At 44.1% G+C, this 22,312-nt stretch overlaps 1 protein-coding gene across 14 annotated transcripts in view; it reads right to left on the bottom strand.

Annotated features, from left to right (window-relative positions):
* Rbms3 (RNA binding motif single stranded interacting protein 3) overlaps window positions 1-22,312 on the bottom strand; it is a 1,270,324-nt gene that overhangs the window by 630,983 nt on the left and 617,029 nt on the right. For 2 of the 14 annotated variants that reach the window (XM_060385102.1, XM_060385103.1), the window contains exon 1: window positions 18,114-19,255. The exons of 11 other annotated variants lie outside the window; for them this stretch is intronic. In XM_060385102.1, coding sequence (XP_060241085.1) covers window positions 18,114-18,188 — 75 coding nt within the window. In that variant the 5' untranslated portion in view covers window positions 18,189-19,255. Of the gene's footprint in view, window positions 1-18,113; window positions 19,256-22,312 lie in introns of those variants that run through there. One more of the 14 variants, XM_021634657.2, reaches the window with a different exon arrangement.

The raw sequence follows: 22,312 nt of genomic DNA, 5'->3' as shown, positions 1-22,312 counted from the left end.
GCGTTTAATTCCTTCCCTCTGTCCCACCAGCCGCCTCTGTCTTCTCACCTAACTTTTGGTTTCTTGGAGGGCACGGGTCAGCTCTAACCCTCCAGTCTTACAGCCTTCCCACATGCCACGGACCTAAAGGATGTCTTCCACCCCGCCTGGCTCACACAGTTCTTCACCAAGTGAAGCCTCTTCTTCGTAGTTACAGAGTTCAGAATAGAGAGGGGCAGCACCGGGAGGGAAGAAACTTACATTTAACCAGATAGCAAATACTCAAGGCCTTCATCACCATCATCATCATCATCACCATCATCATTATTATTATTTTACCAAAATGCTGTTGGAACATGTGTACAAAGTGGTAAGACAATACAGACTCAGTCAGATCTCTGTACTTTATAAAGTCAAAGTTGACTTGTAGGTAAATATACAAGCCACTGAGGGACAAAAGCAAGAGTTTTATGGGGAAAAGGGTATCAGGTACTACAAGGAGAATGCTACGTTAAAATTTTTCACAGATTTAGTTGGATATCTTAGCACTGAAGGAGAAATATTTTGAACATGAAAAGGACAAAATAAGCTTTGAGAGGGCCTGTAAGCATGGCAGGGATGTGTGACCCCCCTGGGGGGGGGGATTGTGAGATTAACCAAAGGGTGCTAAGGGCGCAAGAGTGACTTCTATTTGTCTCGTAAAATCTGTCACATGACTGTGTCCAGCTACACTGCACCCACGATCTGGGGACAAGACAAACAGAATAGAGTTGCTCATCCGTGGGAGCTTATACACTAGACAGAAGGGGAGAGAGCTGAAGGCTAGGGGCTCAGAATGTGTCCAATGGTAAGTGACATTAGAGGTCAGGTTCAGAACAAAAACTTACATATGCAAGGACCATTTAGCCAATAGTGATTAAGCAGCTACTGAATGCTGGAAAAATCACTCAGCTTGAAGACCTCTGAGATGGCCCTTGAATCCTGAGCTTGAAATGCTTGGTGAGCGCAGCCACAATAATTGGAGGAAGATTACCAAGAGGGTAGAATTAACGTTTAGCAACGAAATGCAGAGAAGTTTAAGGGACGCTGAAAAGCTGAAGATGGAGCTGGAAAGAATAATCGAGAGAACACTCTCATTAAAACCCAGCACCACACCTCAAGCCAGCACCAGCCTCACATGTGACATTTCTAAACATGAGGTTTCACTCTAGGAAAGCAGGAGCTGACACTTGGAGTCAGCTGCAAGAAAATGACACCTCTTCCGCCCTCTAATTTAGCTCCTCCAGGGAACAAAGGCACCCTGGAAACTTCAATGAGAAAAGTACAAGTATTGTGAAATGTAGCAATGTAAAAAGCAGACAATTTCCCAATATATTCATTTTAGACTGCAGGGTGAGTTTTCTATAAAGGGCTGAGAGAGACTTGCGCTGCGTTCCAAAACAAAACAACAATGCCAGAATTTCATGTAAGAAACAGGAAGATTACAGACAGCAAATCTAAGCAGCCTCATGGACTGGAGAGTGAGGTACACAGAGACAAACAGAAGAGGGAAGATATGTTTCAGGGAAAGCATTGATCTGAGCCACCGGAAGAGCTCTTTCTTGCTGCGTTGTGGCCAGGCATCAAGTCAATCTGAGCCTTTCTGCCTCCTTCCTCCTCCCATCATCACCAATTATCACCTTCTGGAGAAAATCGTTCTTACTTTCTATTTCACCTTCTTCATAAGTCACTGTATTTGCATTCTTTTCAGAACGCGGAAACAAACGGCTCCTGGTCTCACATTCTTATCAAATATGCTAAGTATGCTTCCGATGGGAGGAAAGTGAAATGTAAATAAGGAAGTGAAATCCTGGGTTCACAACACCAAAGGAAGTTGTAGAACCAGACCTGGAGCCTCCGAGATGACCCCACTTAGTGCCTGTCTCCCTGAATAAACTTGCTATTTTCACTTCCAAGTATTAAACAAATCTAGACCCTGTTATTCTTAAACTCAATTTCCACAGTATACTATGCAGTACTTTTTATTCCTTTTACTCCTCTATCTCTCCTGTGTGTGTGTGTGTGTGTGTGTGTGTGTGTGTGTGTGTGCGCGCCTGTGTGTGTATTCTGATATTTGCATGTGTGGGTGGAGGGTCAGCCTCAAGTGTTGCTCCTCAGGAGATGTCTGCCTTGCTTTTTGGAAAAGGATCGCTCGCTGGGACTTGGGCCTGGTTGATTAGATTAGGCTGGCTGGTTAGCAGTCACCAGTAATCCATGTCTTTACCTCCACAGTTTTGAGATTACCAGCTCATGCTACCCTGCCTGGCTTTTAACATTCAGAGCTGGGGATTTGAACTCAGGTCCTCAGAGCTAGGGATTTGAACTCAGGTCCTCAGAGCTGGGGATTTGAACTCAGGTCCTCATGTTTTAGCAGCAAGCACTTTTCCATCTGTATAAAAGTGAGGTATATTTTCTTTAAAATGTATTTTGTGTTTTTATTTTCTGTGTGTGAATGTTCGCCTGTAAGAGGTGTGCTGCTTAAAAGTGTCTTTGCCGGATGCCACCCTCCAACCTGGTCTATGAGGTGGCAGATAGAGGGCATCTGTCAGAGCCTGAGAGGAACACTGGTGAAGGGGATGTGAGGTGAGTGCATGGTGGCCATGGTAACCAGAGCCCCTGCTGGGTTCTAAGAGGGTGTCAAGAGGAAGTGTGACATTCTTCTTTGGCCAAATGTATGGACCCCCTTTCAATCCAGGCTCAGGACAGTCATTTTCTCACCTAATGGAGGGGAATAGGGTTGAGAGGGCCCAGTATTAAGGGAGTGGTATACAGCAGGCATGAGGACCTAAGTCTGGCTCCCCGGTACCTACATAGAAAGCTGGCGATGGTGGCTTACATCTGTAACCCTAAGTGGTGGTGACAGAAACAAGCAGGTTTCCGTAGCTCACTGGCCAGCCATTCTAGCCAACCAATGAGCTCCAGGCTCGGAGAGAGACCTTGTCTCGAAAAATAAAGAGACATAGGGGAAGACACCAGAGCGCGCACATACACACACACACACACACACACACACACACACACACACACACGGGAACATGTGCACACGCACACACACACACACACGAAATAAATATTTTGGAGGAGCAATATACACCATACACGAGTTAAAGCAGAGAGGGGCAGCAGTCATGCCACCCACAGAACCTAGGGGTTAGGAATCCAATAGCCACATAGTAAGTCGCTCATTGGTGTTTTAAAGGAAGCTAAAATGATCAGAAAATCACATATTTAATATTGAGTAACTGGCTACCTATAAGACAGTATAATTATAGATGGTGGCCAAATAATGGCAGGAAAGCCACGTTGACCAGTAAGCTACATGTCTACAAAATATGATGCAGGAGTCACAGTCCCAATAATGAGAAACAAAGAGGTGAATGACATGCTGGGAGTATGACAAATGTCTGTCACTGGGAAAATGTTATTAAATAATATCTTTGACATGATAGTACCTACTGTAAACCTGACTGCAAATCTGCATGAACACAGAGAACTCTGTTGGAAAGCCAAGCATGCTATCTAAGCCCTGGAATCTCACCACTCAGAAAGCAGAGGAAAGAGGATCACATGAGCTCAAGGTCATCCTGCATTTCCCAGAGCTCCTGGACAGACTGGATAAAGAATGAAATAGTGGGGAGAGGGAGGAAGGGAGAGAAGGAGAGAGGAAGGGAGAGAAAGAGGAAAGTCAAGGGAAAAGGAGAGGGAGTGGGCAGATGAGGAGGGAGAAAGGGAAGGGAAGAGAGGGAAAGAGAAAGGGGTGGGTGATTATACTATTAGGCACATACCTACCTGCCTACCTATCAATACCGGTTAATAGAGAGTTCCCCAATGACCTGGAGGCTTGTTGAGAGATTATTAGCTTCTCCACAATATGACTTGGATGGTTCACTAAGTCTGCAAACCAATCATTAGTTTGCAATAGAAATCTTTTCTAAATGTTTAGGAATTACGAAGATAGAAACTGTATTTTCTATAAATAGTAATTATTAATGCAATTAAACACTGTGAAACCTAAAAATAAAATAAAACACTACAAGCAAATCCAAAAGGGTTCTGCCTGAGGTGGAAAATCCAAAAGAAGTCCAAGTCAAAATCGCATTTGCATTTAGGTTGATGTTTTCATATAATTCTGTATTGTTCTGAGTCACTGTTCTCATGTATTCTGAAGTGAGGAGTTTCTTTCATTCTCTAGAACAACTCCATCTGAAACCATGTCACATTATTTATTTATCTTTACATTTAGTGTGTGAGCATGTGTGCACCTGTCTTCGTGTCTGCTGCAGCGTGCATGTGGGAGTGGGAATTGAACCCTCAGGAGTCCACTCTGGCTCCAGGGGTTGAGCTCTGGCTCCAGGTCATGCTTGGTAGCAAGTGCCTTTACCCCTGAGCCATCTCAGTAGACTCATGCCTCATCACTCTAGGTACACATTTACGTCTTCTCATGTATATAAAAAAATTATTTTATGTTTTACAGAATTATGAGTTTTTCAAATTTCAGCAAAAGTACTATAGCACTATTGGGTCAGGCATGTAGGAGATGCCCAAAACAGGATGGTTTGACTCGTTCTGAAAACCTGTCAATAGAACATTACTCTACAAGTGTTATGTTAGATCCTACAGAGATGTTCAAATACAAAACTTGGGATCCAAGCTCAGAGAGTGTTCACAGACTAGCCAGGGCACAAATCTGAGTATTTTTCTACCGTATATGTATCAAGACATGAAGAGCCCAGCCATGTACAGAACAGCCCCAACACATTTACCACCAAACACTAACAGGAGAAAGCCAAACACCCATTTCATTCTACCTTGGGGAAAAATGGGACAATCACACACACACACACACACACACACACACACACACACAAAGGATCCAAAAGTTCAAAGACAAATAGAGGAAAGATTTTTGAAGCAAAAGGCACAGAGTCAAAGAGGACAAATCCATCTCAAAACCTTAATTATAAGAGGAAGGAGGAATGGATGGAAGAGATGGAAACCAAATTAGAGAATTAAAAAAAAAAAGAGAGTATTAATCCAAGAAGAGCAATACAGCAAGTCAAGGGGAATGCAGAACAGAAAGCAAAAGTGAGCTCACGTGTGAAAACTTCCTGAGGTGAACAAGGATGGAGAGGTATGTACAGAGACCATGGCAGAAAGCAAAGAATGGAAACAGTAAAATCACCACCAGCCTCTCTGGGACATACTGAGATTTGGCCTCCATCTTGCCGGGCTCCACCCCACTAAGGAATTCTGTGCTACAAGAGCCCAGCAGGCACCATCACACACAGGTCCTGCATTGGCCTGGCTACTCCTGAGTTCCAGGACACAGTCATTCTCAAGTATCACTCCTGATAGCTCAGTTTCCACCTGTCACCCTTGTGCCCCTAGAGACTTGCTGCCGCCTTTTAGCTAACACCACAGCTTTGCACTCTAAACCAGATCTGTTCACAAAACAGCACTTCCAGCTCTGCTCACATTTCTACTCCAAGACATACAGATCTGCATGACTAATTTACACACAGAACTTAGTTACGCAGAGACCTATTTCAAACAAAACAAACAAACAAGCAAACAAACACAAACCCCAAACTTGATTCAAATGATTCCTTCTGGAAAACATTCTTTTTCCCAAACAAAAGTCCCAAGACAACTTTTAGACAGGTCCTCCTTGTGAACTGGTTATGAAGCCATCAAAACAAGAGAAGGGGCTAAAGGGATGGCTCACTAGTTAAGAGCATTGGTGCTCTTCTTGAGAATCCAGGTTCAATTTCTAGCACCCGTGTGGCAGCTCATAACTGTAACTCCAGTTCTAGTTCCAGGGGACACCCTCATACCAGTGCTCATAAAATAAAATTAAATTAAACTTATTTTAAACAACAACAACAAGAGTAAATGATAGCAGTCTTGGGAAGATGGCTCAAGTGACAAAGTGTTTCTCATACAAGCATGGGGACCTGAGTTCATCTCCAGAGTTCAGGAGGAGGAGCTGGGTGCTCAGAACATGAGTGATGGAGATATGGAGACAGATGGATTGCTGAGGCTCCCTGGCCAGACGGCCCACATGGCAAATTCCAGGTCTAGTGAGAGACTCTGTCAGAACCACAACATAAAAAGATGGATGGCACCTGAGCACTACTATGAGATACTGTCTTCCAACTCTTTCTCTCTTTCACACACACATACACACTCATACATACATACACTCGTGAGAATAGAGAATAATGGACATTGCTAAACTCTGCAGTACATTGCAAACCAAAACAGATCATCAGCTGTCCAAATCAGCATTTATTGCTCTCCCCACAGGACACCAAAACCCTCAGGTCCATGACTCCACCACGTATTTCAGATTTTGCCCCAAGATGGTCCTGCTTCTCATCAACGCCTTTGCTCAAGCAGCTCTTTTCCACTGCTTTTGGGAAGGAAAATGGACATCGGCTCCCAGAAAAGTTTGAGTAGCCAGAGCCCTGATGCTCTTCCCCTTCCAACTTCCCAGGTCCCTTTTTCTTGGTTTCCCATGAGCCACCCCTGAAGAAAAAGCTGTCAAACTGTCCCCCTCTTATTATGATTGGCAGCCGCATGACAAAGTGCTTGAAGATCATGGCTGCTCTCCACGGGATAAATACGTGTTATGAAATCATGAGGGGTTAATTAGAGCGCATCAATCAGTAGGATCCTGAAAAGATGCTATCAAGAGTAACAGAGGGATGAGAGCAGATACGTAGCCTTTATGACATACTGACAGTGGGTCTCAAAGCACGAGAAAATATAGTTCTTGTGACAGAAGTGAAAAGTATCAGTTCCTGTCAGTTCGGTAAAAGCCACCTCTGCGCACCACCCCATACTCCCCAACTCCCTAGAAACACCTTGCCCTTCGCCATTTCCGCCATCATTTAGCTACAGAAAGCTGACAGCACCAACATGGGCAGTGACTGTTTTAGGAGGGTATGCTTGCATTTTATGTGTGGAAGAGATTGTAAAGGTTGACTCATTGAGCTTACAGAAGAAGCTCTGAATGTAGCTATTTAAATAGGTGCCATGGTTTGAAAGTGAAATGTCCCCCCTGTGGGCTTCTGTGTTTGAACACTTGGTCCCCAGCTGGTGGCATTGTTTGAGAAGTTTATAGAACCTTTAAGAGGCAAAGCCTCACTAGAGGAAGTGGATCAGTTTGGGGTGGGTCTTGAAGTTTTATAGCCAGACTCCATTTCTTGCCCCCTTAAAACAGGGGCTGTCAGCCATTGTCTTGGGGACTACCAGGTCCATTCCCCACCACTAACAGAATTGAATAGCAAGGAAAGACAAAAAATAAGCTTTAGAGAAAGAGAAAAAACCAGCTTTATCCTTTGTGGGGACAGAGAGCACCCTCTGGGATGAGAGCAACCACGGGTTTGGGTCTTCTCCTGGGGCTTCGGCTCTCCTCTATGGATCCTGTCTGGACACCCACCTACCCCCCTCCACCTCTCCATGCCCTCCTTGAAGGGTCTTCCATGAACAAGAGCCTGCGATCTCAGCGAGCCTGCCTTTGCTTCCCTGATCTATCTATATCCCTCTGATTCTCCTTCACACTCTCTCTTTCTGACTTCTCTCTCTCAGTCCTGTGATATGGCCAACCATCTTAGTAGAGTCACTCTTTTCTGGACACGGTGGGCTTTACCTCATCTTCAGCCGTAAGCTAAACTGAACATGATTTTTTGGTTAGGTATCCTGCCACAGCAATGAGAAAGTAACTGTAATGTACATGGGGTAATTATGGATGAACTTTCCCACTAACAGTAAGAGAAGAAGTCAAATAAACAGGTGGGAGCTTATTTATGGGGTAGAGAGAGAAGAAAGAATGAGAGGGGAAAAGAAAGATAAAAAGAGAAAAGATTAAAGAAGAAGAGAGAAAAAAGAAGAAAGAGAGAGACAGTAGAGAAAAGGGAGGAATGAAGGAAAAAAAAGATTTACCTGACTAAAACAGCAGGGAAATGGTCACATCTGTATGAGGTTTTAATAATTCCACAGCATTGAGACAGATGATGAAAATCAGGTGGGTAAGATGGTGTGTAACTAGAATCCCATTGTTCCAACATAGGAGTCTGAGGCAGGAAGGTTATGAGCTGGTACAGAACAAGACCCTCTCTCTATGGCTTAAAAAAAATCTATAAACAACAGATGGGAGGAGATTCCTTGGCATTGCAGAAATAGCACAGAGTCAGGTTCTCTGGGCTGCCTTGACCACTCTTTGAGAACAACGATGGCTCCTATTGAAATGTGCAAACATGGGCACACATGTTCTCTATGATGCCAAGAGAACTTCCCCCAAGGTGAAGAAACCATGGAAACTGTTGGGACAGAAGCAACTAGTAATTATGACATGTGAAAAAAAAAAAAAAGCCAAACTCTATTTTGAGAAGAATTTAGAAAAATCACCCAATAGCAGAAGTATCACCCAATGAATTTGGTGAACCTGGCACTGAGGCCTGAATCTTCAAGGTGTTTCTCACCACCACGGGTCAGTCCAATGTGTCCGCTTTCAAGACTGGCCAGCCAAAGACCGCCAATGACATTTTCCAATATGTTGTGCCATTTCACCATGTGTGTCCCATACACAGATCTCTTGAAAGCCCAATGGCCACAACATATGGAAGCCAAGGCCATCCATAAAAATATTCTCTCTCTCTCTCTGTTTCTCTCTCTCTGTCTCTCTCTCTGTCTCTGTCTCTGTCTCTGTCTCTCTCTGTCTCTCTCTCTCTCTCTCTCTCTCTCTCTCTCTCTCTCTCTCCATTTCTCACCCCCACACACAAAACTCTCCTAAACTCCTAAATTGGAACTGTAAAGCAAACAAACTCTGGTGCATTCTATTTAGTGTTCCACTTAGTCGGATAATCTTGGAGCCCCAAAACAATTTGCAGCAAATTTCTTTCTTTCTTTCTTTCTTTCTTTCTTTCTTTCTTTCTTTCTTTCTTTCTTTCTTTCTCTTTCTTTCTTTCTTTCTTTCTTTTTTTTTTCTTTACAAAAACACTGTATTCAAAAGGGGGAGGCTGAGATTCACAAGAATACATAAACCAGTTGGGTCTGTTGGAGGTCAAAGTATTTAGGAAGTAAAAGGACCAAAACCTCCTTCAATGCTGAAGGAATATTCTTAGAATGTTCTTCTCAGAATTTCATAGTTTAATACTAAACATGCAATATTCTAAAGCTAAGAGGGAAGAAGGAACTGGGGTACCTAACAGTGGAAAATACATAATGGGCCAAAAGTCTAGAACAAAATCAGCAGTGGGGTTGTCACAATTCTCAATAAAACAAGCTTCAAATCAAAAGAGTTATGTCTTCCTCATTCTAAAGAAGTTAGATATCAAAATTAATAATTTCTTCATATGAGGACTTATAAGGGCTGGTCTCCCAGAAAACTATCTTTTGATGTTTTAAATAAATATGGTGATAAACTGAATTGTCTGAAAATGATGTACCCCCAAACTAGCCCAAACTCCATACTCACTCCTTTAAGTTCATCTACTCAAAACTATTTAATCATTGAAAAGGGAATTGTTCAAATTTAAACGTATTTGCTTTAAATCACATTCAGGATGCTATTGTCTACTTGTGTGCTGGATAAATTTTAAAGAAACAACATGAGAGTTTACACACATCAGCAATACCATCAAATATGACGTATGTAAATGAGAAAAATAACTTAAAATGTTTCATCTGGTTTAAAAAAAAATCATTCCGCTACCATTATGTTTCATATTTTTTCCTAGCTGAACTGTCTTCAGTCAGTAAAACTGATCTAGTCAAATAGACTACAGATTGTCAATATAAAATAGTAAGATGGGAGCTGGAGATAGCTCAGAAATTGAGAGCACTGGCTTCTCTTGCTGAGGACCTAGGTTCAGTCCCCAGCACCCACATGTCAGCTCACAACTTTCTGAAACTTCAATTCTGGTGATCTTTCACCTCTTCTTTAAGAATGCATGCACTGCCTGCAGACAGGGTCACACATTCACATAAATAAAAACAGATACATCTTTTAAAAATAGGAAGATCAACTGGCCATGGTGGCACATGCCTGTAATCCCAACACTCAGGGAGGCAGAGGCAGGCAGATCTCTGTGAGTTAGAGGCCAGCCTAGTCTAAAAAGTGAGTCCAGGACAGCCAAAGCTACACAGAGAAAGCCTATCTTGAAAAAACAGATAAGAAAGAAAGGAAGGAAGGAAGGAAGGAAGGAAGGAAGGAAGGAAGGAAGGAAGGAAGGAAGGAGAAAGAGAAAGAAAAAGAAAGAAAGAAAGAAAGAAAGAAAGAAAGAAAGAAAGAAAGAAAGAAAGAAAGAAAAGAAGAGAAAGAGGAATATGGCATCTCAAGAATCCTTACTGAACTCTATAAATGATGTGTCTCCAGTGTGCAAACAATCAGCAAAAGTAAGATAAGCCAAGGATGGTTCACAGTCAGCCTGTAAGGAAAGCCTCAATTCTTTTTTATAGCAGTCATAGTTGCTGTGTGTCTAGTTAGTCTGTGTGCACAAGAGAAGGTGTGTGCACACTGGAATGGAGGAAGGTCAGAGGACAACTTTTGGTTGATGTAGCTTTGAGGTGTTACTGTTTTCCCCCGAAAGTATCATGCTCTAAGTAAATACTATAGTATTTTGTCCTCATTTCCAAGGCTCGTCTTCTTACACTCAAGAATTTGCACATTTTGCAAACCCCATTCAAAATATAATTTCATCTACCAATGATTGTTTCTACATTCACTTTAGCTCCCACATCTATTTATGAATGAAAAGAATTTGGTATTTTCATTGGAGGTCTAGCTTTCTTTCCAAACTTGTACATAGATATGTGCTCTCCTACCACCTATGGAGAGGAAGCTATGGGGGTGGAAGGCATCACGATTACTGCTGAGTCTTGGATAGGCACCAACGGAACACACTCAGAAGAGAAGACTTTAAGTACCACAGAAAAACCCGCCATAGCAATGATTAAATGATGCCTGTCATTTGGTCCCACCCCTCTCCACCCACTCCCAAATGATGGATGTGTTCCTCTCAGTGTTTGGGATTCAGATGTGAAGGGCACAGCTACATTTGTCAAAGTCCCGGAGTCCACAAAGCAGCATTCGTTCTATAGAAAGCATCGAAGAACCAAACAAAAATTCACGAAAAGCACCAAGTACAGGTCACCTCTCAATGCTGACAGAGCACCCAAGAGGACCTAGCTGTCTCCAGAGAGGATTCCCATGTCTTAAAGTTGGCAGGGGTCAGGGAGAATGAAGCTGATCAACAAACCAATGCCCCCGCAGGTAGACCAGAGAATACCCAAATGAAAAAAAGAACCTATGTCAAATTTATATCCATTTTCTTCACACCTGGTGTGTATACAAGATTGAAATATCAAAGTGCAAAGATCTATTAATATATCTGATTCTAAATAGCATTCATTTAATGAGTAATAAACATGGATGAAAAGTTTAAAAATACCACTGTGTACAAATTCTCTGCTGATATCAACTTGAAAATTTAAAAGAAGGCTCATGTCTGACCACTCCTCTTTTTCTTCCTTCTTTCTTGAATGCCTAAAATCTAAGATCTGAAACCATTCAGGCAAATCTATAGACACTTTCAAGGCCCTAAAGACAACCACTAACAATCATCTTACATTTATTTATTATAGTTTATTATGTATTAATTACTGTGTATTATAGATACGTTTATTTTACTATTATTTGTGTGTGTATGTGTTTCATGTGTGAGTCTATAGGTGTGACTGTGAGGTCAGAGAACATCCCTGCATTCCCATCCCCACCTTCTGCCTCTTTTGAGATTGGGTCTCCTCACAGCTTTGGTGAAGCCGGCTGGGCTGCAAGATCCTGAGGTCTCCCATGTCCACTTGTTGTCTGCCTGTCAGAAACACGGGGGCCACAGACACTTGGTCATGCAGCCGGCCTTTCCATGGGTGCTGGGGATCTGAACGTGGATCCCCAGGCTTGGACAGCGAGCACTGTACTCACTGAGCCATCTCCCCAGCCTGGTGAGTTAGTGCTATTAATCCTACAGATGTATGATCTCTGGGGAACTAACATCACCCCAAATACCATGAGGGACACACAGAGCCCAGACACTTATCGACAACAGTGCTTCTACAGAAGCAGAGGCAAAGCACGTGGCCTTCGGTGTCGCTTTATAATGTTTAACAGCATCAATGAGGACAGCATAGTCCTAGAAAGCCATTCATTTTATTTCCCATTATCCTTCCAAACAAATACACTGGTTACCATTTTGTTATCTCTAAAGTGTGGAACCTTATGATATGCCAGTGTTTTCTTTAGAAGTAAACGCCCTGAAGATTTTCTAACAAGAATTCCAAAGATCAAAGTATCCAAAAAAAATTTAAAGTGAGATATGAAAATATTACTTATAATATCAAGAAAGAATCTGAAATTTGCTTTTGAATTTGTGCTTTAAGCATCATTCTGACATTTGCTTTTGCATGTCTGTCAGCCCCATTAAGTAGGTGTGTGTCTTCTAATTAAATGTACCTCACTAGGGCTTAAGCATGCCTATTTTTTTAAACAATTGTTGGTATTCATCTGTTCCATTTCCAGAAAATATGTTTTTTTTTAAAGCACAGCCAAAACAGTTCAGTGTTTTCCCACTACTGCAAAAATAGTAAGGCACATCCTGAAGACACATCACTACGTACACACAGACCCACTCCCTGCTGCTCTCCCCTCAGCCCCATCTGCACTCTCGCTTTGCAACAGCTATAGCATAAAAACGTCTCTTCTCACATGCTTTGGCTATTACACTCGTTAATCACATACAGCTGTGGTGTGTGAGACTGTTACAAAACAATTTCAATGTAGTACTTGAAGCCAATTGTGGACAAACGCCCACCATTTACTCTGAGTAAAAAGTTTGACACCAAGAAAAAAAAAAACAGAAAAAAAAGTTTCTTTTCCAAGAACAGTAGATGTTCTTCAAATCTGGCAGGGACACCATCATGGGTGAAGCCCTCTCCCCGAAAAAGACTGGTAATGTCAAAGGGGATTTGTGCAAAATCACAGTAGTGCAAAGATAAGCTGTCCAGAATTCGTGAAGCCAAAAAGACCCGAGATGAACTTGCACCCTCCTTTTCCCTCTTTTGTGTTCCTCCCTGCAAAATGTCCCTGTCCCCAACCCCCAAACAGAGCCTATTCCCTCACGTAAAAAGGTCTCCTATTGTATAATTCTGTTATTTCTTTTATAAATGGGGAGAAAATGAAAGGAAAATGTTTCAGGAAGTACCATTAAAGAAATGTAGATGGTGCTTTCTTTAAGTTCTGATTCCAGAGAAAATAAGTTTCTGAACAATCTGACCCCTGTTTAAGAAGACATTATAAGGAGATAAAACCACATTCTAGACAAGACAGCAAAACCGCACCAGGCTGTGCCCACCCCCTCTGAGCCTAAAGATCCGCAGAAGTGAAGAACTAAATGCAGCTATTTTTCTCTCTTATTTAAAACAAATTAAAATTCTGCACACTTGAAAATAAGGCAAACAAGATTTATCACATTCTCATGCTACTCTGCATCCCTACCCCCAACAAGCAAAGGAAAATATTTGGAATTGTATCTAATCTACTTGTACCATAGTCCACGGTTGCAAGTTTGTTGTTGTCATTGTTGTTTGTTTGTTTGTTTTTCAATAGAAAACCAAAGTCTAATGTTTCAAGCTTTCAAAGGAATGCAGAACTTGGGAGTTTTCAGGGCTGATTTCAAACAACTGGCAGATTATCAAGACTCATCAGTGCAAAGCCGGGGCAGGAAGCACTGAGAAACCCCAGCTGCCCTCCCTCCCTCCTGAAGGATTTCGTTCAAGGGCCTGCATGAGCATGGTGTGAGGGGTGAGGATGCTTTTTAAGAATTTGAGTGTCCACAGTTTTAAAAGTACCCTTCACCCTCTAGAAGCCCCTTTTCTTTGCCCACTCCGCATCTCTCCTGTTTTCAAGAATATTCTCTTCTGACAACACAGCCAATCCTGACCCAGCTAGACTCTTGATGGGAGGCGCAGGCTGGGCTGCAAAAGGTGGTCATGGAGTCTGAAGTCATCTAAAGGGGGTGAGGTAGTTTCTGATCAGGAAAGGCTCCAAACATCATCTAAGTGCCAGCAGCCAGGAGAACCCTATTGGTGTGAACCTCTCCTTCAAGATTTTCTGGGGGAAACCAAATGGCCAGAGAAGGGAGCAGAGTTCTGATTCCTGGGCCTGTAGCGGAAGCCTGTGGGCCTGGACTGTTACATAAAAGCCAGGAAGGAGACACCTGCTGGGGGCTCTTGCTGAAGTTTGAGGACCATGACTAAAGTTTTCCAAATACCACATAAGAGAGAAATAGCCATCTCTCAACCTTAGGATCCAGGAATACCAGTTCACCAAGCAGTGAGCAAACACAGTACCCTCCCCTAGCTTTCTTCTTCTTTCAACTAGTTTGTTGTCTGTTTGGTGTTTTACTGTTGTCGTTGTTGTTAAGAAAAACCTTTACCCAAAGTGCCTCAGATTCACAGTAAAAATATACCTGGAGTCTCAGAACCCAACCAACAGTGGATTTTCTGGAAAAAAAAAAAAAAAAGTGGGGTTGCAAGGGTCAAATGCCATTTTGTATTTCGCCTGTAAGATAGTGCACTATTTTCAGATTTCTCTCGCTGGAGCTGTGGATTGGTCTCCGTACCCTTCCAAGCAGCAGTTCGCTATGGAAATCTTTTAAAACGCGAGTCACATCACTTGTTTAAATATTATAGCACGTCATTAAGGTTGTACATTCTGCTGTGAGTAAAATCAATGCCCCTCCTTGAGACTGCTTTCTCTAGTAAGGAAAAAAAAATCTCAGACCCCAAATATAGAGAGACAGAACATTTAGAGATATGAGCACAGCACAGCAGCATTGCTACAAGTCATAGCTACAGACGAGTGTTCATGTCATTCAAACACACGTCATTTCATGCACTTTTTGTCATTTACTAGTTAATATATTATTTAGGCTACAAGTATGTTTTTTTTTCTTCTTATAAAGCATGTTGAGCCTCTGGAAAATTATTCTAGGAGATGAAACAGAAATAGCCAATTTCTATTTTTGTCTTATTAAGCAAAGTAGAAAGTTAGGTTCTCACTAGGAAAGGAGAAGAAAGAAAGCGGGAAAATGCCACCACCTCCCCAAATTTCAATATGCTTTTGAGGGCATGGAAGACCTGAGCCTTGATTTTTAGAAAATTAATTCCATGTTATTTTCACACAAGAAATTAGAAGTTATGTCTAGCATTTTGCTATTTAAATACAAAGCAGAGCCCAAGGTTTTGTTTTTGTTTGCTTTATGTTTTCTGAAAAGTATACTAAACATTGTTTTTAACTCTTTAAAAATCCTGAAAATCCCTCCTTTTCTCTCTCCCCCTTTCTCTGTCTGTGCCTCTCTGTCTCTGTCTCTGTCTCTCTCTCTCTCACACACACACACACATACACACACACACCTCTTGTATAGAGTAGGAAGGAAAACCACTTAACCTTAGGCAACCTTTAAGGTCTGTTACCCCTGGCATGTGATTTTGACCGACCATAGGATTTTATTTCTACCAAGCGTATGAATTCTTTATATGTGAGCATGGTTTTCATTAGCTATGATGGTAAACTTGAGTTGTAACTGGACAGCAATGCTAGAACAGTGGATTTCTGTGAACTCCATCTAGGCTCATCAAATCAATGCAAGCACAACGCCCTTTCTTTTAACTGGTTGTGAATTCTATTCTGAGATAGGTATGTGTGGAAAGGGCAAAGGTCATGCAGGAACTGTGCTCTACTGTCCTCCAAGCCTCTGGCAATGCTTCCTTGTATCGGATTAACTCCCCCAGAAAGTCCCAGCATGCTTGGACAGAGCTACACACAATACTTCATCCAAATCCAACATTTCCCATCTTCAGCTTCCTGGGATGTCATTGGTGCCTGCAGTTCCAGAAGCCCCAGAGCCATCTCTGACAACTCTGCTGCCATGCTGAAAATTCTACAGCATAATGATGATCAACACGGGCTGCCATGAGAGGCTAAGCAGCTGACCCTACATCTCTTCCTGGTCCTGATGTGATCACCCAAATATCAACTTAGGATGCCTCATGGAGCTAACTTTTTAAAAAATGCCAGACTCTGACGGCTTTTGCTGGCTCGGAAGTGACAAGGCACAGACGCTGCCAGGGACCGCAGGGCCCTAAAGTCACACAGGACCCCAACAGACTTGAAAACCCTCCCTCTTGAAAACCCTCAGGATCCACACTTCTCACCACTACTGCATTCTTTCTTCATCCCATTTCTCCCTCTCTCTCTGTCTCTTTCCCTCCTTCTCTCCCTCATTCCCTCCCTCTCCAAGGATGGCTCACCCAGTCCCCTGTATCTTCACCTCTACACAGTATTCATTATTTCCCTCTGGTAATATGTTAAAAACAATCTAGGAGGAAAACAAAACAAAACCTCCAACTATTTCACTCACTTCAATCAAAAGTTTCTCTCGTGGTTGTACACACCACTAGAAAACCAGAAGCAGCACAAAGCAGGCTTTGGGAAACATTTGGAAAAATTTAGCCAAATGAGTAAAAGGTTTGGAATGTTTGATATTTTTCAGGCAACCCTTGAGCTTATTGTTTTTGTTTCTTTGGGGGAGAAAAGCGACTGTGAATATTTCTTTTCTTCTTTAAACTTGGCTGACCGTTTCTTTAAAGAAAATACCAGGCAGCATTCTCTGCCGAGTGGCCCGAAGAGTTAACACTCAGGGCCAGGCAGAAGGGCTGATCTAGTTAAGCAGTGGCAGCCCAAACTAAGGGGGCACAAAGGCAAAAGGCAACCAACGTGTGCGTCGACCTTGGGAGGGAAGGGAAGAGCACAGGAGCCCTCCGAGGGGGAAATGGAAAAAGAAACACCAGCTTTTCATGCAATCCGGAGAGGCCGTTGTCCACTCCGGGTATCAAATGGGCATTGTCTGAGGAGCCGGGATAAGTGAGCGATAGCCTGGGCGTGAATCGCCAGACCCTGAGCATACCAGGGAGCAGAGTGACAGCACATCTTACTCAGGCAAGCCTGGCTTGCTCTTGCATGTGGAGTTGCTCAGACGATGGAGCGGTCTGGTTAATGCGGTACGAAATCAGACTGTCCGCGTACTTGAGGCGATTTGTGCACAGACATTGTACCCCCTCCCCACATCAAGTCCAATCGAATTGACAGATTGGAGCATTGATTTCTCACCCAACAGTCCTTTCAGGTCTTAACTGCAGGATAAAACTTCGGGGTGGGCACTGCCCCCCACTCAGTTTTGTGGGCTTGCCTCTGGCCCCTAATGATCACTTAAGCACAGGCTCGCACAAAGCCCAAAGTCTTTAACCAATTCAAGTCCAATTATTATCAGTTACATTCCATGCCTTTCTCAGACCCAGACTTCCTGAGGGGGGCTGAGGGGTGGGCATGGGGGAACCGTCTAAAAGTAAAGACCCGGAGCTTCTAGTTCTGTTAGCCCGTAGCATCTCAGGAATCTTTCACAGAAAATGAAGACAGCCAGACCAAAAACACACACTCTACAAACTCTGAAAGACTTCGGTGGAAGCCCCGAAAGCTCCCCAAGCCCTTCTTTCATGCTGCACTAGGCCATGAAAAGTTTAAGTGGCCCCCACCCCAGAGCGTTTTCTGTAAGGAAGGGGAGAAGAAGTAGGGTGGGGGGTGGGGGGTTACCCAAATCTTTGAGGTTCACACACAAAGAACAGCTCGCTAGAAAAGCTCCTGAAATCATATTCTTGTCCCTGAGAATGTCTGCCGGGACCTCCTTTCTAAAAATCCCTGCTCACCTGCAAAAGACTTTAACCATCTCACCAGCATTTCTGCAGCTAAATAACAAAAGAACGCTCCATTGAAAGTGCCCGGTCTTTAAAGGGAAAGCTACACTCCGGGTTTCCTCTCCCTTCCTCCCCTGCCTTGTTAACTCCATTCGCACTGTTAGTAATTTGAAAGAGGTTCGCAGAGGGGCCGGGGCGGAGGGCGAGGGCAGGGTCCGCTTGCCATGCCCCTGAGGCGCGCCAGACCCCACTCTGCCTTCCGAAGCCCGTGGGTCCAGCCATACCTTGGTTTGGAGGTACTGAGGACAGTAGTACGTGTACTGGGGGTACATTTGTGGCTGATCCAGGCGTTTGCCCATGTAGCTGGGATCTTTATCTCCGAGGCAGGAAACTGAATAACAGGGTATGCAATGCCCCAGGCGAGCTTCTTTCTCTTAATCCACTGTCCCCGGCAGTCTGCGAGGAGCTGGAGCTTCCGAGACTCCACCACTCACTAGTCCCAACAACGTAAGGAATGTAAAACAACCAAAAACCAAAGCAAAGCAAAACAAAAGAACCAAAAGAAAAGAGGGGAGGGGGGAGAAAAAAACAGATGGGGGCCGAGATCCGTAGAGAAACCCCCAGACAGCGTCCCCAGTTCTTGCCTGCCTGGTTCCTCCCAGCAGCCCGGTCCAGTCCGGATGAAGCAGTTTGCTCCGTAACCAGCCTGTCTCTAGTGGTGTCAATCGCAGGCGCTTGTAAAGGCGAAGAAGGAGGAAAAAAAAAAAAAAAAAGAAGAAAAAAAAATCCTTTAGCACAACTCGAGAATCCTTGCAGTAGAGCTTTCCGTCTCTCGTGTCTCTCTCCCACCACGGAAAAAGAAATTATTTTTTAATGAAAGGAAAAAGAAACAATGAACAAAAAGAAAAAGGAAAGGAAAGGAAAAAAAAAAACTGGGGGGGGGGGAGAAAAAGAAAAAGAAAAAAAATAAAGAAAAAGAAAAAGAAACCCGTGCAGGCTTAGTTGCTGCTGTCTGGTTCCCAGAGTGACATGGTGTGTTCCGGCTGGCCTTGCCCCTCTCATTCACTTCCCCTCCTTCCAGCCAGTGGGTGGAACCGAGAGAGCCTCTCCAGGGAGCCGCGCACGCAGTCCAGAAGGCTGCAGTATTTCCTCCAAGGGGGGAGAAAGAGAAGAAGAAGAAACAGAAAGAAAGAAAGAAAGAAACAGGCTGCTGCCGCCCCTCCGCTGGCTGTCTGGAAGAGCAGAGTGAGCGGGCGTCTGCAGCCGAGCCGCGGGTGGAACCGAACCCCAGCCTGCCTGTGCAGGGCCTGGGTGGGGCACGGCCCTGCCCTCCCTGCCCTGGACGGGCTGGGGCTCCCAAGCTGCCTTCTCCTCTTGAGTCGCCAAGTTCCCAGAGGTGAGGCATGGCATTGCTGAGCAAAACAGACCCTGCCAGGGGAGCAGGAGGAAGGAGAAAGTGTGTGTGTGTGTGTGTGTGTGTGTGTGTGTGTGTGTGTGTGTTCACACACACATGCCAACCTTTCTAGTTACATGGGGAGAAAAGTGTGTTCAAGGCTTTTTCAAAATCTGTTAACACATTAAAACCCACATGAACCCAGGACCGGAAGATGAAACCGACGTTTTGCCTTCCAGAGGACACCTAGGATGCTCAAGAGAGGAGAAAAAGTGTGAGTTCTTAGTTGGCCACTACTGTGGGAAGTCAAGCCCCATCTATCTCAACAAGGGGGTGGGCTTAACTATCAGATATAATTGCTTTGTGGCTTTATCCATCTATCAAAAATAAAATCAAAATGATCCTCAGCTTTATTGGCTTATTGGAGAATAAAGTATCTCTCTCTCTCTCTCCTTTAGTGGCTTTATAAATATTACAAAAAAAATTGAACAAAAACTCAAAATTACTTGTCAGAGTATCCCCCCACCAGTAATAATATTCTGACACGTCTATCAGCTGTTACATTATAATACAGATTGTTTCCAGAAGATGTATTTCCTTAAAGGGTCTCTCTGCAAGGCGGTGGCGAGGCTAAAATTAGCCGTGCCAGCTGTGTTTTGCTAGGAGTGCTCACGCATGCCCGGAGCGTGGGCAGCCAGCTCCTGTGCCTCTCCACTCCCCCAAGAAGGCTGAGCACTCCAGCCGTCCTTTCAGATGAAAGACGCCAGGTACAAAGGCAGTTTCCTCACAGGGACAGAGAGCCACCGAAGTGCAGTGCACAGGATGCTGGCCCTGTGTAAGTCAGGCAGCTTCTGGGATAACAGCCTGGGCTCTGGAGAGCTGAGTTCTGAAATCTGTGGACCAGCAGAGAGAAAGAAGAGGATAGAGGGATATTGGTTTTGTGCTTTCTTCTCTCCCTCCCTCCCTCCGTCGTCTCTTCCTCTCTGTCTCTCTCTTTTTCTTTTTCTTTTTTTTTTTTTTTATGACAGGGTCTCAGGTATCCTAGGCTGCTCTTGAACTTGACATGTAACAGAATGACTTTCAACTTTTGATCCTCCTGCCTCCAGTTCCCCAGCGCTGAGATTGTAGGCATGGATTAATGTGCCAGGTTCCTATGAGCAATGGCGGTTGAACCCAGCACCCTGAAGATGCTAGGCAAGCACTCTGATAACAGAGCTACCTCCTCGTGACAAAAATCAGAGGGAAGGAACTCGGGTTGGGGAACAGGCATAGGAAACCTGAAGGCAGTGTAACAGAAACCCAAGTGCTTCACCTGTGTTTTAAAGGGAAGATTCTGGACCTCAGTTATCCCATCCATAAAATGGTGAAGGACACTAACTGAACCAGGCACAGAACTGGCACCAATTGCAAAGGCCTTGGGCCACATCTCCATGCTCAGTGAAGTCCAGAATCTAAAGAACTTGTCAAGACTCTGGAGGTCTCATTGGCCATTTCCTTCTGTTCAGAGCCAGAATGCAAATTCCACTCTTCACCCTTCATGGTCCTGCTCTGAGTCCCCTGGAGCTGTGATCACACTGGAAATGTGAGCTTCCGACTCACACCTGGTGTGCCCTGTCAGCTCATCTTTCTCCTGTCAGCATGGGCATGCCCTGGGAAGCAGCTTTCCCTCAACCTTCACTCCCCAAGGTGTAGCCTGTCTGCCCTGCAGTTTTCCAGTGACCTTCTAAGCTCAGAACAGCAGGCCGTATCCTCCATAGCCATAAGAATGCACACAGAGTCAGATACAAAGCATGTGCTCCGAGCATGCCTGGAGAACAAAATATTCTCAACACAGTGAACAACCGTCCCTCAACTCATGGCATGCCTTTGGAGTATTTCATTCTTTAAGAAACATTTGAAAAGCATGCCTATGTACTGTGTACTGCATGTATGTGTGTGTATAGAGGCCAGCACACAACCCTCCAGACTTGGTTTTCTCTGCTCTAATGGGGAGGTCCCTTTGCTGGGATTGAACACAGGTAGTCAACCATCATGGCAAGCAACCCTGCCAGGCCATCTATTTCACTCTTCATCCTCACTCAGACATTGACCTGGGCACAGGGTGTACAGAGACACAGATGCCAAAAACAGGTTCTTCTTTCACAGCACTAGCTCCCAGTGAAGACAATATGCCAAAACAATAAATGTGTGAGGTCAGAGGCCAGAAGCTACTTGGTTTTGTGAGGAAACTTAAAGCAGGAAGAAACAATCACTGGGATTTCACTTGAAAAGAATCATTAAGAAAATGTTCTCTTAAAAGGAGCATCGAGGTCAAAGCTAGGGTGTGAACTAAGTCCTGGATTTTTGGTGCTATTGAATGTTTAGTGTTCAAATGCTTGACTGGCAGCCAGTCTGCCTCCAGGCCTGTCTCCTCCCCTGCTGTCTCCTTGTGCCACTGTTTCTTCATTCAACAAACCTTGCTGTCCACTTCTTAGAGTTCATATGATAATCACCTGAAAATTTTGGGATACCTTTAACATGTCATATATGTTCCTTTAGATGCCAGCCTGCATCTGGAGGAAAGCAAACCATCCAGAAGAAACAGCCAACGACAATGTGTTAGCCACAACACAGAGGACACTGCCAAGTCAGCAAGGGGTAAAGATGAGGCTAGAGAGGAAATCTTTAGCTAAGTCAGCCTAGGTTTGGTATGATGGTTAATGGTGTCAACTTGGTAGGACCTAGAACCTCATAGGAGATTATGGAGCTCTGGACATGTCTGTGAAGGATTCTCAAGATTAGGTTAGTTGAGGTAGAAAGACCCAACCTAAATATGGATGTCACCAAGCCATCCGCTGGGCTCCTGGACTGAACGCAAAGGAAAAAGTAAACTGAGCACCCATACTCGCCTCTCTCTGCTTCCCACTGTGGACACCATGTGACAGTGGCCCCTCCTCCCCGGCCCCTCCTCCCCGCTCCAGCGCCTTCCCTGCCATCATGGACCCCGTACCCGCAGACTTCCAGAAAAATCAATCCTGCCTTCTTTGAGTTGCTCTTTGTCAGCTCTTTGTTGCAGCAACAAGAAAAGTCAGTAAACTACTTGTTAAGGGC

This window comes from Meriones unguiculatus, chromosome 6 (assembly GCF_030254825.1).
Source record: "Meriones unguiculatus strain TT.TT164.6M chromosome 6, Bangor_MerUng_6.1, whole genome shotgun sequence".
NCBI classification, from domain to species: domain Eukaryota; kingdom Metazoa; phylum Chordata; class Mammalia; order Rodentia; family Muridae; genus Meriones; species Meriones unguiculatus.
The sequence above is the reverse complement of the archived record's forward strand: the minus strand, read 5'-3'. Positions and strand labels throughout refer to the sequence as shown.